The sequence below is a fragment of the Protopterus annectens genome, chromosome 8.part0 (assembly GCF_019279795.1).
Source record: "Protopterus annectens isolate FY-2018-M chromosome 8.part0, PAN1.0, whole genome shotgun sequence".
Classification (NCBI taxonomy): Eukaryota; Metazoa; Chordata; order Ceratodontiformes; family Protopteridae; genus Protopterus; species Protopterus annectens.
Genome location: NC_056741.1, coordinates 1221794735 through 1221810349, shown reverse-complemented (window position 1 = coordinate 1221810349; position 15615 = coordinate 1221794735). Strand labels below are relative to the sequence as shown.

The window sequence follows — 15615 nt, the reverse complement described above, 5'->3', positions numbered from 1 at the left end:
TCTGCTTTTGCAGGACTAATGTGTATTTGGGTGAAATGAGATGGAAGAAAAACTGGGATTATGGCTTATGTGAAAAAAAGGGTAACCATTTGAAATTTTGAGACCTGCTAAATCTAATCCCGAAATATGGAGGCTGAATGGCCTAAAGAACAGAATTATATCTACTAAGTCTGAGATGCCATTTCTTGGAGTGTTCCCTTTTCTCTGAGTATAGTGATCTCAGAGTTGGCATATATACATTCAGGTGGTGGTAGGTTTATCCCCCCAACATGGGGTGGTGCAGGGGGGGTTGTCCCCCTTACAAAAAGAAATTTAAAGGAGAAGAGCAATTTTCAAGATACCCTCTTTTGTGTTTTCAGTCTTTTTTTCATGCTTATTGACACTCTGCATTTCAAGCGCAGACATTTCAATATGGAGTTGAAAAAGCACATTAATGTAACCATTCTTTTCTTTTTTTAACCTGGTAGGGTAAATTCTGACGGATTGCCTTGCTGTTTGCTTTTGCAACTTTGGCTTTGTAGCACTAAGGATTAGCTGCGTGAAGCAAGCTAGAATGCAAGCTGTGATTATTGTTTGCATGAGACTCAAACACATTAATGTAACCATTTTTATTTGTTAATCTGGACAGGGTCAAATCAGATACTGTGGGTAAATATTTAGTATAGGGGCTGTCTGTGGATGAAATAATTGACCCTGATGTTTGTTGCTGTAATTCTAACTTTGTAGGATTAACGTTGTTTTGGGTATAGCAAGATTGAATACAAGTTTTAATTATTGTGAAACAAAACTACATATATTTAATAATTATTTTGGTATCTTGTCAGGATCAAACCAAATTCTTTAGGTAGGCAATGGGTATGTGTTCTGTCTGTCTGTGGATGAAATGATTACACTGAACTGTAAGAAGACATTGTTGTGTTCTTCCGAGGAGACCCTTTTGTGTTTAGTTATTTTTTTTTACAAATTAAATGGAATCTTTAATTATTCATCCAAAAATCTGTCTCTTTTTTTTTTTTTTTTTTTTTTTTTTTTTTTTTTACATTAATTACAGTCCTCTGTAAAATGTTGCAATGGTTACATGTGTTTTCATACTTTGCATATAAATGAACTGAAATGTTGCTTTTTAGAATCTTCTTTTTTGTAATAATGTATTTTCTTAACTTGCTATTTTGTTTTTTAATTATCTGAGCTTCATGTTTTTCACATAAATCATCATTTGCTTTCAAAAATTGTTTGCATTTACTATATTACTTATTGTGATTATGTTAGTTTACTAGGACTCTTTGCTAGGTTATCATAATGCATATGCAAGCAGTGCTACTATGGAAGGGGACTGTGACTTGGCATAGGTAACCAAACATCTCACCCATGCATGCCTTGAAACAACTAGTACTGTCTGTAAATGTGCTGTGTGCTAGACAGGAGTTACCTAATTCCCTTACCTCAGCTACACCCTAGTGATGTGCAACTGAATGTAAACTGCTGTCTTTTCAAATATGCTGTCAGAGCATCTTATAGTGCTCTTTACAAAGCCCCCCATCCCCAGTATTCTGCTCCTCCCTCTGGTCTATTTTCCATACTTTGCTTCCCCTTCTCCAAAGTTGTGGATCTGCCACTCACATTCACACACACACACACACACACACACACACACACACACACACACACACACACACACACACACACACACTTGCCTTTATATGTCCATTTCTCTTATTGCAGGTTTGCAAATGTAAGTTTTATAATAATTCTTGGTTATTTGTGGCTTGACTGCAATACTCTCTGGTTTGTCATGAAATTGTCCCTTGAACACACATGTGATAGAGATGAAGTAATACTCCACAGGTGGGTGGATAGGGTGAGCTGAGGTTTTGTTTGGGGGGAGGCATTCATAGTTTAGGACATATTGCAAAATCTGCAAACAGTGCTTCAGCGTATTAAATGTACTAAAGTTCCTGCATGCACTGTCTTAGATACAAATAAGTGACCTATGTTTCTTTGATTGCACACACCTACAAAACACATACAATACACACACACACACACACACACACACACACACACACAGACACACATACAAACACACATGCAGCACATAACTAATCATCCTAAGTGTCAATTTGAGCAGCCCTGTTCCATCTATATTTGACATCAATAGATGCACCTGTCTAATAGCCATTACATACTTTATGTGCTCCTCTACAGTCACCCTGCGTAGCACAGTCAACACTGCATCGCTATGCTATGAAATATGATTAGATGACACGAGCAATATTCATTTTCTGAACCACAATCCAATTAAATATTACATGTGAACACCTGTGTAACTTTGCAGAGTATGTAGTAGGGCTATGTATCTCAGCCAAAGTTTCCATCTTTTGTAGGCATATGAAACCTTATAATTTAGTAGCACAAGTATGGAGGGCTAGCTCCCCATTTGTAGTCAGGTACAAGGGATTTTGCTCCTCCTCCTTAAAAAACATGTTGCTTATGGGAGACTGTGTATATAATTAGCTTTTCTCTGGCTAAGTATTATATATTACCATGCAAACATTCTAAGTATTATATATTACCATGCAAACATTCTAAGTATTATATATTACCATGCAAACATTCTAAGTATTATACATTACCATGCAAACATTCTAAGTATTATATATTACCATGCAAACATTCTAAGTATTATATATTACCATGCAAACATTCTAAGTATTATATATTACCATGCAAACTTTTACATTTTCATTGCTGTTCAGCCATTAAATGAAAACATTTTCTGAAATGTTCTGAAATCCAACTGCTGCATCAGAAATAAGAAACTGTTTTGCTACAGATAATAAGTTCAGCAATCCTTTTAGCTGAATGTATTTATAGTCATTAAAATAATATATACAGCTAGTTTTGAGATGTGGTGCCTGGTTTTATTGTATTCATTTTCTTTGTCTGATATCAAATGTTTGAATTTATGTGTTTCATGATTATGTTGTTTGGTATTACAGAGTAGATCCCAATGAATTGAATTTAATGACAGACATTACTCTGACTATAAATGGATCTACTTTGGAAGCTCAAACTTTCAAATCTTTGAACTTCATATGGTTAAGACCATAACATCAAAGTTTTGAAAGTTTGAAACTTCAATAAAAAAATAAAAACATTTTGTTTTTTACATTTATGCAGGGGGACAAGTGCCCCTGCACCCCCACACCCACTGCTAATTAAATATACCAATTCTGAGACTGTATTACAGTGAAGAGAGCTGTAAATTTCTCATTCTACACTGTATGGCAATCTCCATTTAAATCATTTGAAGTTTCAAAACTTCAATCTTATGGTCTCGACCATGTGAAGTTCGAAGTTTTGAAACTTCAAGCTTCCAAAGTAGACCCCTAACAACATAATGTGATTGTGTACAGAAAATATTTCAGTCTGGGTCATTTTCTGGTGCTATTGAAATTACAATTAGTCCTAGGGATGTTATAGAATTTTTAAAAACATTTTTATACCTATATCTGTTTATTTTTTTCAATAGGGTGCATCTGAATGCAATTTTTGTCGGATCACATCTCAGGACACACAAATTGCATCCAAGCTGGGATTTAATATCCAGGACATATTTGGGGGTGAGTCAAGTTCTTAAAGTTATTTTTTTTAATTAAGTCAATAAAACACAAATAAAATTATAATGTTACATTTTGTGTTCCTATATCTTCTACTTGCTATGTTTCAGTCTGTATAATTATTTAATACTAATTTTAGCTGAAGCTGATTTATTTTGTGACACCACTATAATTGTTTTGGACTTCTATATTTTACTGTGAAAATTTTGTTTTTAAGACTTAACAGAAAATTATTTTTAAATTATAAAAAAATCAATTCATACTTAATGTGGGTGTTTTTCTTAAGTCCTTCTAGTATCTTGGAAAGCAGCTAGACCCCCTTAGTTATTTAAACAGTGCATGTCACATAGTCACTGTTCATTTGTTTGGCTACTCCCTCCTGTAATTGAAAGAAAATATAGATTTAGCTGCACTTACTTCACCTTATGAATATGAGTTCTACTGCATGCTTAGATGTAATTATTTTAGACAGTAATAACTTATAAACAAGTTTTACAATGAATCAGTGAACAGCAAAATCCTGAACATCAGAAATGCCCAAAATAATGCCTAAAACAGAAAGGTGAAAAAAATGTACACATTTTTGCAGCCCTCCCCCTAATTTACATATGACAGCTATATAGTTGCACCAACTTGTAGAAGGGATAAATGTCACAAAAGAAGGGAATGACTGCTGGTGTACACAAAGTGGCAATCAACATCATGTTCTTTGGTGTATTTTTCTTCAGGAACCTGCAGATGAGCCAGGTTATTACAGCAGTTTTGCATTTAGTGCAGTTCTGTGAAAAATAGCCATTATTTGCTTTATCAGAATAAATTGAAAAGAAAAAAGTCTAAAATCAAAAACAACAATAAAGTTGTTAAGGTTTAGATTTAATAAAGAGTAGTTCCCATAAAAAGACAAATATAAAACCTCAGATTATTTTATACAACAGCCTGCTCACTGGCATAAAAATAGGGGTAGTTTTACATTAAACTGTCAGGCATGAACAAATAAAGCAGGAATAAATAATTATTTGCTTACAAAAAATGTTATTTCATTTTTGTATTGTGCCTAAATGCTATTAGCCATATATGTGTGTGTGTGTGTGTGTGTGTGTGTGTGTGTGTGTGTGTGTGTGTGTGTGTGTGTGTGTGTGTGTGTGAGTGTCTGTGTGTCTGTTTTGTATGTCAATTAAAAAATGTTAACTACTTAAGTCAAATTAGGGATAATACACTCTAAGAACTTGTTTAACACAAGTCTTCCAAATATCTTAAAAAATCAAATGCTTCAGTTACGGACAAGGAGAAAAGCATCACACCTGAATGTTAAAATTTGTTTATGACATTTAGTATGACTTTTATTTCAATACTAGTTTTAGGGACTGTAGGCCTAGTATCTGAAAATGCTGGCCACCAAATAGAAAGCAAAATTAAAACTCAGTGGCCAATACTGGAAAAATCTGAAAAATATATACAGTAAAAATGTGTCCCTTAGAGTATAGAGTAGTGAGAAATGAGCTTGCTGAGTCAGAGGTGGAGGAAATGTTTATTAGATTACACTTGTCATGTGTACACATACTTGCAAATAATACTTCTGCACATACCATTTCATTAATAATATAAATAAAGAAATGGCTCATAAATAGTGTTGTATTACTGATATCTAAATCCTGCTCAATTTTATAAAATGTTTTTATTTAAGTTGTACATTGCTGAACAAGATGTGAAAAAATTGAACAATAGACAGTAATTGTAGATATAAATGCTGTGTGGGCAAAATCTGATTTCCAGTTTTGCCCTTGTTATACTATTTAGACTCTTGATCTCATAATTAAGGTTATTGGGATCAACCAAAGAAGAGGTAAGGGAACAATTATTGATTAGGTGTTGGTGTGACATAATCATGAGGTTGTATTTGATTGAGTTAATAATGGTCACATTCCTGTCATCTACAAGCTTAATTATTAGAATAGATATACTGTACGTTAATTATTAATCCAGATAGACTACATCTGGAAGATCCTCACATCATTATTAGAGATCCGTTCTGCATCTGAATTCAGATATGTCTATAGCACTTTTTTGTGTGCTTCCATTTCATGTTCATATTTCCTTATAGCGTTCTGACATGTTTGGGGTCTGTGTTCATTAACTGAGTGACTAATCAATTAATAAACAACATAAGTAATTAAACTGTACTATGATTGCTTATCTAGGATGTCCTGTAGTGGAGAAATTAATCACTGCTTGTCATATGTTACTCATATTTACAATTTTATTTATTTATTTATTCACTGGAGTAGAGCACTGATCCCACTGGACCATTTTCAGACTCAGCCTGGGTGTTTACAGTCAACACTGGACACAGTAAAAATGTACAAGCATTTAAACATAACACTTTGTGTAGTTTAATTACAATAAGCAAAATCCTTTGACAGTGATACAGAGTAAGATTGCAGTCATGTTCAAATGGTGTTTACAATGTGTAATAAGATATAATAATGATGAGTATTTGCAATGTATGAGCAGGTCAATAGGTTGGAGACCAGACACTGAAAGGATAATGCAATGCAAGTAACCTTAGGTATAAAAGAGTAGAAACAGTGTTGTGTAGACACCAAGAGAATTAGGTTTATAGTAAAGGTACAAAAACAATAATACAGAGTACATGCTATTCAAGGAAATATTACTGTGTAATGTGTTCACTGAGGCTAATCAGAAGAAGGTAATGAAGGCAGAGCGTTACACCTGGAGCTAGTCTCAGGTATTGCTTATAGTAGTGTAGATGCTTGGGAAATTGCAGATTAAGTGGCAAAGCTATTCTGTAAGCATTTGCATTGTACACGGTTTGAAGAAATAGTGTCTGAAATCCTTCTGGAAATTTCTAATGGATATGATGGACTCCTTATTGTTGTGTATAGATACCAAGGTTTGGGATGCAAGCATGGTGAATGTGTGCTCAGTGCATTTTAGATTTGTAAATGGTGTGTATAGGTGTAGTATCGATTTAGACAGAGATCTAAGTTTATATATGGGCAAATATTTTTCTAGAATCCCTTCCTTGAAAAAGGGAAGGTTTTTTCCCAAATAAGCATGAATAAGAAAGAAACAGAAGTATAGTTCTCTGGGGTAGATGTAGCCATTTGGCTTTGATAAAGTGAGACAATTATATTCTATTTTAGGGGTAAATTTAGTAATCTACAAATGTTATTAAAGGTGGACTGTAGAATTAGCTGTTGATTTTTCAGAGGCAATTGGAAGGAAAGAGGGACTGTACTCCAACTTGAGAAGCAGAATTCCTTTATCTATGGCAGCCAGAATTGCAGGGCAGAGAAAATGGTAGATGGGTCCATAGTCACTCGTTATATTTGGGTTTGTGATTTTAGAAATTAGTCTGACTATATTTAATTGAGAGCTTTATATTTTTGATAAATTTATTCTTGGCAATACATTTGTATTTTACAAGTGTCAGAACTGCATGCTATTGAGTGTTATGATGTCAAGTGTCATAGAGGGAGATGGAAACATATTTTATCACTGTCCATGTATAATAAATACATAAAGAAACTCAAAAGTATTGACGAAATTAAACCAGGAGATATTGGTAGTTGTTAATTAGTTTGTTTGTTTGTGTCTTTCGGCTTTTCCAGGTTAGGGGTCACCACAGCGGAACTCCGGTCCGCTAATGATTGGCAGTAGATTTTTATGTGCTGGCTTGCCGGGCCTAATGCACAACCTTCAACGAAGGAACGCCCATTCACACATGTCGCCACATACAAGACGCTCTAACTAATTATGAAAATATGCAACATTTCCCTATGCACATTCATTCATTTTCCCAAAACCAAGTCACTTACAAACTATTGTAAGACATCAGGTAAAACCCTAGATGATGTCAAATTAATTTGTACTTGATATTTGCATTGTATGTTGTACTTCGTGAGAGAGATATTGTGTTATTTATATTGTTAGTTATACAAATAAGAATTAATAAACAAGCATTAAGAAAAAAAAATTATTGCCATGACATGAAAGCTCAAGTTTGGCCAACAAAGGTACCATGACATAATATGCCTAGGTTGTACAGTTTTATGATATGAAAAGTGAGTTACAAATCTTTACAAAAAATATAATTCTGTGGTTGTGTGCATTGTAATATATTACTAGCCTGTAAAGATGGTAAATACACTGACTCTTGTCACTGCAAGGAAGACTGTTTACTGATATAATTTCTGTTTTACCTTAATGAGATGTGCTCTTCGCAAAACATTTACATTTGTTTAATGCATTTTAAGCTGATTTCTTCAAAAAGTGCACTAGAATGTAAGGATTTTGTAGGTTACAGATATGACACCTTGCAGCTCAGATCTGTTAATGAGTTAAGATGGCATTTGTGGAGAAAAACTGAAAGAAAATATTTGAGGAAAAACTTAAATGTTAAGTTACTTTTTTTAACAGACTAATACAAAGAATCAGTAGTATAACCCCATTAAAAGAAGATCATTGTTCAACTGTGAGCCCTCCATCACTGAATAAATGAAAGTACAAAGACAGGCATATGAGGTTTCTTGTAAATCATAACGCTAAAATGAGAAAATTATATTAGCTGCTCTAAAAGAAGTTACTGGCAAATGCAGTTTAAGTATAATGTAATAATCTCAATGCAGTTAGTAAAGAAAAGTCTATTTACAAGAATTGTTCAGGCAAATGGATCTCATGGTACAGTAGAATCAGGGACTCTGGTAGCAGATACTAAAACTGGTGCTGAGTCTTTAGGTCCTTGTTTTGCTGATGTGATAACATATTATCAGACTCTAATGATGAGAAATGAAGATATAGATGGCCATTATATTAGGCTTGCATCAAGAGGATGGGCTGTGCACTTAAAAAGTATGGATGATACGGTATGTTTAGCCATTACCTGAAAAGGATAACGTATTTTTACCATATTCTTCAAAACGTTATTTATTTATTATTTATTTATTTGACAATTGTTGATCGGCATAGTCTGACTGAGCTAGTGCCCTTTTTCAGCAGAGGCCCAGGGAGAAAATCTCTGCAAACATATACAGTAGCTTTACACACTAAATCTATATAGAGTTAATAACCCATTAAAAACAGAAACTCAGGATTACATCATAAGGTTACACATTACGCTACAGGTTTAGATAGATAGTAAGTACAATTAAAATCACAGATTATGTCAAATGCAGTTTTGCCAATGATATTTACAGGCAGCATTCATATGTACATGGAAAAACTGATACTTGATTTAGAAGAAGCTTTATTACGTTAGCTTGTTTCAGACATAAATCAGTTTGTGCTTTTGTCAAAATACATACCTTTAATGCAGACTTGGGCTTTCACAGAAATTAAACAAATTTAAACATATTACTAGAATAGAACATACACTTGTGAAAATCAGTGTTTTTATGGGGGATGTCCAGGCATGCCTAAACAAATAATCCAAAATAAGTTCATAAATAAATAACACAAATAAATAAAATAGATGCATAAATAAATGATAGCCTTCTGACTTTTGCATGTTGCCGAGAATCTGCAGAACTGGCAATTTTTAGTTCAATGTTAATTTTTTTTTTGTTATGAATGCTTTGTTTTATAATCAGCCATGGATTATATATGATTTATTCATTATCTATGTAGTTTACTCATGAGGCTAAGCCCAAAAAGGTAAATGATACTAATGGGGGATACATTCTGTATTACCATGGCTATATTATATTTCACTTATAACATGAGGTCTAATAATAGTTTAATAAAACTATTTTAGCTATTTAAACATTATGTGATTTTTACAGAGGAACTCTGGACTCCTGATGCTTATTTCTGATAACAAAGGGAAGTCATGTGGTGTGGGTATGCAGTGTGCATGCTTATGTCTACATACTCTCCAACTGTGGTTTGTAATAAACTTTCTTCGCTCTCAAAATAATTAATTTAGGTGAAACACCACTAACTTCCACAGGTTACAAGTTCTTTTACAGGACTCCACTGGACTGTAACATTTTATATGGTGTCCAGACTAAAATTCTTTATCAGTTTTGCTGGTTTGATGACTAATATTAAAACGGTCCACACTTTTTTTTTCCCCTTGAGGCAACTGTTTTGTAATGGTGAGGTTTATTAATATGGAAAATGCATTTTCTGATCAATTAATACATTGTTTTTCCTTAGTTCTTTTTCTACCATTTTATAATTGTATATATTTTTCTATGGCAAAAATTCAATAAATTAATTTCATTTGCATCATTTTTGCAAGTAGCTAAACTTCTAGGAAATACCCTCATCTTTCTTGCACCGCAATGAATAGTTTATTCTTCCACTATGACACCTTGTATTACTACTTACCACAGAATACATTTCCATATTTTTAAAACACCAAGATTGCAGGAGATGAACCAGTGCTGCCTGATAGCTCAGCTATTTCCACTGTATGGCACCAGCCTTCCTAACCAGAAGGTGATGAAGAGCTTTCCTTAAATGCACTCTCACCCTTTTAAACTGCATGGCTACATCAGACACTTTCAGACAGTGTACATTTGGAAGCCAAAATAATGCAACACTGAAATGCCAGAACCACCTCCTTCATAATCCTAGCCTTACTCCACTGACCAGCTATTATAAAGCCTTCTCATGGTGGAAGGCATCTGGAAATTTACCAACATCATAAATTCAGAATAAAGAACTAAGTATACGTACCCCACAACACACATACAGACACACAACATATAACAGTTCTAATATACCTGAGTACATTTCTTTAAATGCTATCATCTGTAGTCCCATTATGGAGGTCATCCAAGTGCACAATATGAGATGGGCATTAATACATGATTGATTACATTTAAGCTTATGTAAATGACAACAGCATGGAGACTGCTTTGGAATTACACTTCAGGTAGTGCCGGCAGAATGCAGTTGTCCATAGCATTACCATCAGGGACCTCTTACACTGATTCCTTTAACACCAGATGAGGAATAACTTTTTCATACAGAGAGATGATTACCACACTCATGAGGATGTCACAGGCATAATCAGAGGTGGTGTAGACCTCAGCAGCACCCACAGTCATCCTGGTGACAGTCATATATGGACTGTGTAGAGGGCTTTGTAGATACCAGTCTCAGCTTTCATGCCATATTCATAGTTTCTTTACCTTTGTGTAGCTAGTGTCAAGGCACTTGCAGCAGTTATTAAAGATGACTGTGGGGCACTTTTTCACTCACATCATTTGTGTCCATCCAAATCGTATTTCTGGATAATGTAGGAGAATGGGATTGCAGTTGCACTATGGATGCCTACAAGGACATACTCCTATAATTCCAATATCCCAACTCAAGCTCGTATGATCCACACCCTTGCATCTTTGTATAGATGGACAGATTATTTTTTCCTCTGCTTGTCTTAGGTCAGTGTTTACATGGAATGTTTGTCTTTTCGGCTTTTCACAGTTAGGGGTCACCACAGTGGAACTCCGGTCCGCTAATGATTGGCAGTAGATTTCACTATAAACAGGCTCATGTAATACAACCTCTACTCACTGAAACATGATAGTTTTTATTTTCATTTCCTCTTTCACAGAGCTACATATGACCATTTGTATCTCAGCAAATTGAACTGTTTCAGCAGTTTAACTTGTTGAATTCTTACACAGCCACTTTATATTCAGCTATCTTGTTTTCTTGGAAAATAATATACTTTGTTTTTCTTCTTCAAAAGGACTAATAATATCACTTCACACTGTGCTCCAGCTTCATTCATTTGCAGTACTAGCTGCCTTCTGTACTGTGCATGCAAGCATTATAATTTTATATTTTCATAGTTCTCTTTCCCCGCAGAGGATTTTTTCATATAAAACCATGTATATTAGACAAAAAAGCCCTCTGGGCATGCCTGAACAATTCTGGGAATTCCTTAAATTACTAACCAATGGCCTAAAAATGCATACAGTACCCCAAATTACAGTTAACATTAAATTTATATAAACCACTAAAAACCAAAGAGATGACTCAGAAAGGGTACCATGAGTGGTAAGCCATTTTGCCACTTGCTGTAACCACTTTGGGTTCAGAGCAGCCCTACCACAGTGCTGTGACATGAAGAGGTGCAGCACCATAATGAGTGCCTCTGTGGCTTACCATAAGTCCTAATGTCGCAGTCTGTGCAAGAGGCTTATGCTAATTAGCCAATTGCTCTCTCCTGCAAATTCATGCTGTAATGTATTTGCACATGCAGGACATTCAGAGAATCACTTAGCTGTATAGTGTAGCTTGGCTGGCTATATTAATGAGAATGAATGAGGGAAGTGTTTGTGCTAACGCAATGTGTGGGCTGCCTGAGGTGCTTACTGTGGGGAAAATGCCCATTTGCACCCATGGTAATTACTAGCAACTCAAGAGATGCCTTTTGGCAGCAGCTCTTGCATCTCACAATGGGATCCTTTATGAATCCCAAAATTAATTTCATCATCCATTAAACCACCTTACAAATATTTTTACCTTAGCAACCCCCCCCCGACTCCACCACAAATGCAAACCAGCTAAGAAAGAAACCAGATAACAACCAGTTCACTTGTAAATGCACAATATTTCTATGACATTCTTAGGTTCATAGGTTCACAGGTTCATAGGTAGGTACTAGGCTATTGCCCCTAGGGTCTATATAAGCCTAGCCAAAAAGGTACCCTGGCTTTCGCCACCCAAAAAAAATATTTTCCTGTGCCCCTGTTGAGCAGAACCACAGAAGTGATCCCCGGGCTGAATTTTTTAGCTCCCATCCAATCATCAAGATTTTTCTTGAAGAGTGCTAATGAGGAGCTCTGTTTGACATAGATAGGTAGTCTGTTCCAGAGTATGGAAAGTCTCTGGGACAGGAATCTATCCCTCCAGCATGTTCTGTTTATTGTGGTGACAAAGTTTAGGTCCCTAGAGCGTGTAGCTCGGAGGGATTGGGATTTCTTTAAGTGGAGCATGTCCAACAGCTCTGGGTTTGACATAGCTTTGTATGTTAGGCAGAGATCACCTCTGAGTAGGTGATATGTGATGGAGTAAAGCTGGAGTTTTTTGAAACGGTCTGCATAGGGCATCTGTTTGAGGCCAATAATCCTCTTTGTGAGGTATTTCTGCAGCCTTTCTAGTTGTTGTAGATGTCTTGTGAGTTACATACTAAAAGGGGCATTGTACTCTATAATGAGTCTAATGAGTGATGAGTAGAGAGGAACAATGAAATCTTTTTTCCTGGATGAGAAACCTTTTGTGATGAGGTGTGCCATGTAGAAGAATTTCCTGACTACTGTGGCAAAGTGATTATCAATGGAGAGACTACTGTCCACCTGTGTCCCAAGGTCTCTTATCACACTTTCAGTGTTAAGTAGACAACCGCCTATGTGGTAGTTCATGGGTACAGAGTTTTTACCAAAAGGAATGGCACTGCACTTTTTGGCATTGAGCTTGAGACCATGTCTTTGACACCAAGCATCTGTCTCAGTGAGGCCCTTTTGTAGGATGTCCACATCGTTAGGAGTTTCGATTATGGCTCCTAGTTTGCATTCATCTGTGAACTTTGTTAGCCAAAGACCTTCTGTGTTAGCCTGTACTTCTGAGAAGTAGATAGCAAACAGGAGAGGACCCAGGACTGAACCCTGTGGTACTCCACTTGTCACTGGTCTGAAGTCGGATTTGGAGTCTGCTACTTTCACAGTGTGGGTTCTGTCAGTTAGCCAGTTGGCAACCCATCTTGTGACATAGGAATTTATACCTAGTTTAGTGAGTTTATCTATAATTACAGAGTGGGGGATGGTGTCAAAAGCCTTTCTGTAAAATTATTAAATGTCGGTCTGTATTGCTCTTAGATGATGTTCTGAGAAGATGCTTACTTCATTCCCCATTTTTTATCTTTTAGAATGGCTTTAAATATGGGAAAATGACTTTCATTTAAAATAACTCCCTTTAAAGTACAATATCCAGTATCTGAAAGTAATGAATGTTTCAATGTGTTAAGTGCAATGTCTGTAGATTTGTTTTGAAATGTGATGAAATAACATTAAATGGAAAGAAATTAGATTTGAAAGAATACTTCTCTTGTCAAAGTTATATAATGGTTTATGCTGTATGTTGTACAAGTACTGTAGAAAGGCAGTTTGCATTGGTGGTGAAAATGAGAGAAGTGTCAAAGACGAGTGAAAAGAAACTCTCAGTCTGTTGTACTTCAAGTTTTATTGAAAGTGTAGTATTCTTTCATAACTTCCTTACTGTATCAAGGTTTATTAGTGTAGCTTCTTGCATTCAACAAATTCAGTGCAGACAGAAAGCAGTACTTGATATGGGAAAATGCAGCTGTGTTCATGTATTTGCAGCTATGCATGTTCCAGCTAGTCAGAGAATATGACAAATATACATGAAATGTGTCATGCATTCATTAAACTTCATAAGCAGTCATGGCTTTTCTGTTCAGTTTTGCTTGCAGTTGCATTGCCTGCAATCATTTTGTGAGGCGAGCTTTACAGGTTTATAAATAAAACTGAAAGGGTTATCTTATGGAGGAATGATTCAGAACACAGAAATATTCACAACTGAGGCATACTGAGGGGTAGCTCTGTATCGCACTGGATAATAGTTGGAAATGTATTCACTGTCAGTGCAGCATCTCTAATTAAGTGTTGCAGTAATTATATTATGCTGTTCAGAAACATCTGCTTTGTGAGTTCTTTGTTAAAGCTTTTCTATGTCATAAAAGTCAGGATGAGTAATGGATAGAAAATGGCAGTGTTACAAGTGTGCAATTAAGGGAAATAAGTGTAGAACTTGGCTAGGCTTGTAACAGCACTAGTGCTATTAGTCTAGTAACTTCTTATGATCCTATGATCCTATGAGTTTATACCCTAAGGTGAAGTAAATGTTTCTGTGTCTTACTCACTCCATAAGAAAATCTAGTTGTCTGGAGCCCGGTATAGTAACTGTGTTGCAAGCATGCTGCTGGCAGCAAAACTTGATGAAAAATATTAAAGCAGATGACAGCTGTTCTGCCTAGACATCAGCAACAGAAATGGATATTTGAGTAGGAAAAGTCCACGTCTTAATATAACGAATCTGTTAATGGTGATGGTGTATATTGACAATGCATCTGCCAATCACTGCTTGTTTCATGGAAGTAACTGTAGCACTGAATTCCGAATATTGGTTTTACATGTGTAAATTTATCTATACAGAGGCAAATCATTTACAAGGCTGTCTTATTCAGCCCTCTGAATTGTCTTCAGTAAACAAGGCTAAGAAAGGAGATGACACATTGATACTAATTATCTGTAATGTCTACAGTTCCATAGCTTTTTGCCATATTTATGTTTCTGAAATGTAAGCCATCTCAGTATTCAGCACAAAATGGTTTGGAGTCTAAATGAGTAAACTCTTTACAGATAATGTAATAAAGAAAATATGTCTTTCCATAGAAATAAATAATGGGGCAGCAAACCATACTGTGATTCATTATAAATCTTTATGACAGTAGAGGACAGCATATTGTCTTGGTGTGATAAATCAGTATGTCTTTTCTAAAATCTCAGCTGTCTCTAATGTAGATTGCACAATGCAAGTAATATCTTGTCAGAGTGTGTGCCTGACAATAATACATCAAAATGGCATTGTACTTCATTTAACATGGATAGTTAGATAATGAAGAATGTTTTGCTGTAGAACCCAGACAATAAAGTTGCAGTTCTTTTTGGCTTCATCATGTAGTGTTCTTCATACTTAGAAATAGTGCCTTATTTAAATAATTTAAACATCTTTAAAATAATCCTTATTATTTTGTTCATTTGATTTTATTGTACCCCAGACACCACACTGGACAGTTACACAATTTTATTAAAAATGAAAAGATAATCACCTTGTTTGTACTAGTGGCATACCTCTCAATCAGTTAGAGCAAAAAATCTGGACTAAGCCATAAATAATGGGGGGGGGGGCACAGCCCAAAAATAGGGACAGTTTTTAA

The 15615-nt window shown here is 35.3% G+C and overlaps 1 protein-coding gene across 1 annotated transcript in view; it reads left to right on the top strand.

Moving 5' to 3' along the window:
• The window catches only part of LOC122809317 (interleukin-17 receptor D-like), a 411276-nt gene that overhangs the window by 41623 nt on the left and 354038 nt on the right, over nt 1–15615 (top strand). The window contains exon 2 of the mRNA XM_044080716.1: nt 3533–3623. Within this exon, the coding sequence (XP_043936651.1) occupies nt 3533–3623 (91 nt within the window). The remainder of the gene's footprint in view (nt 1–3532; nt 3624–15615) is intronic.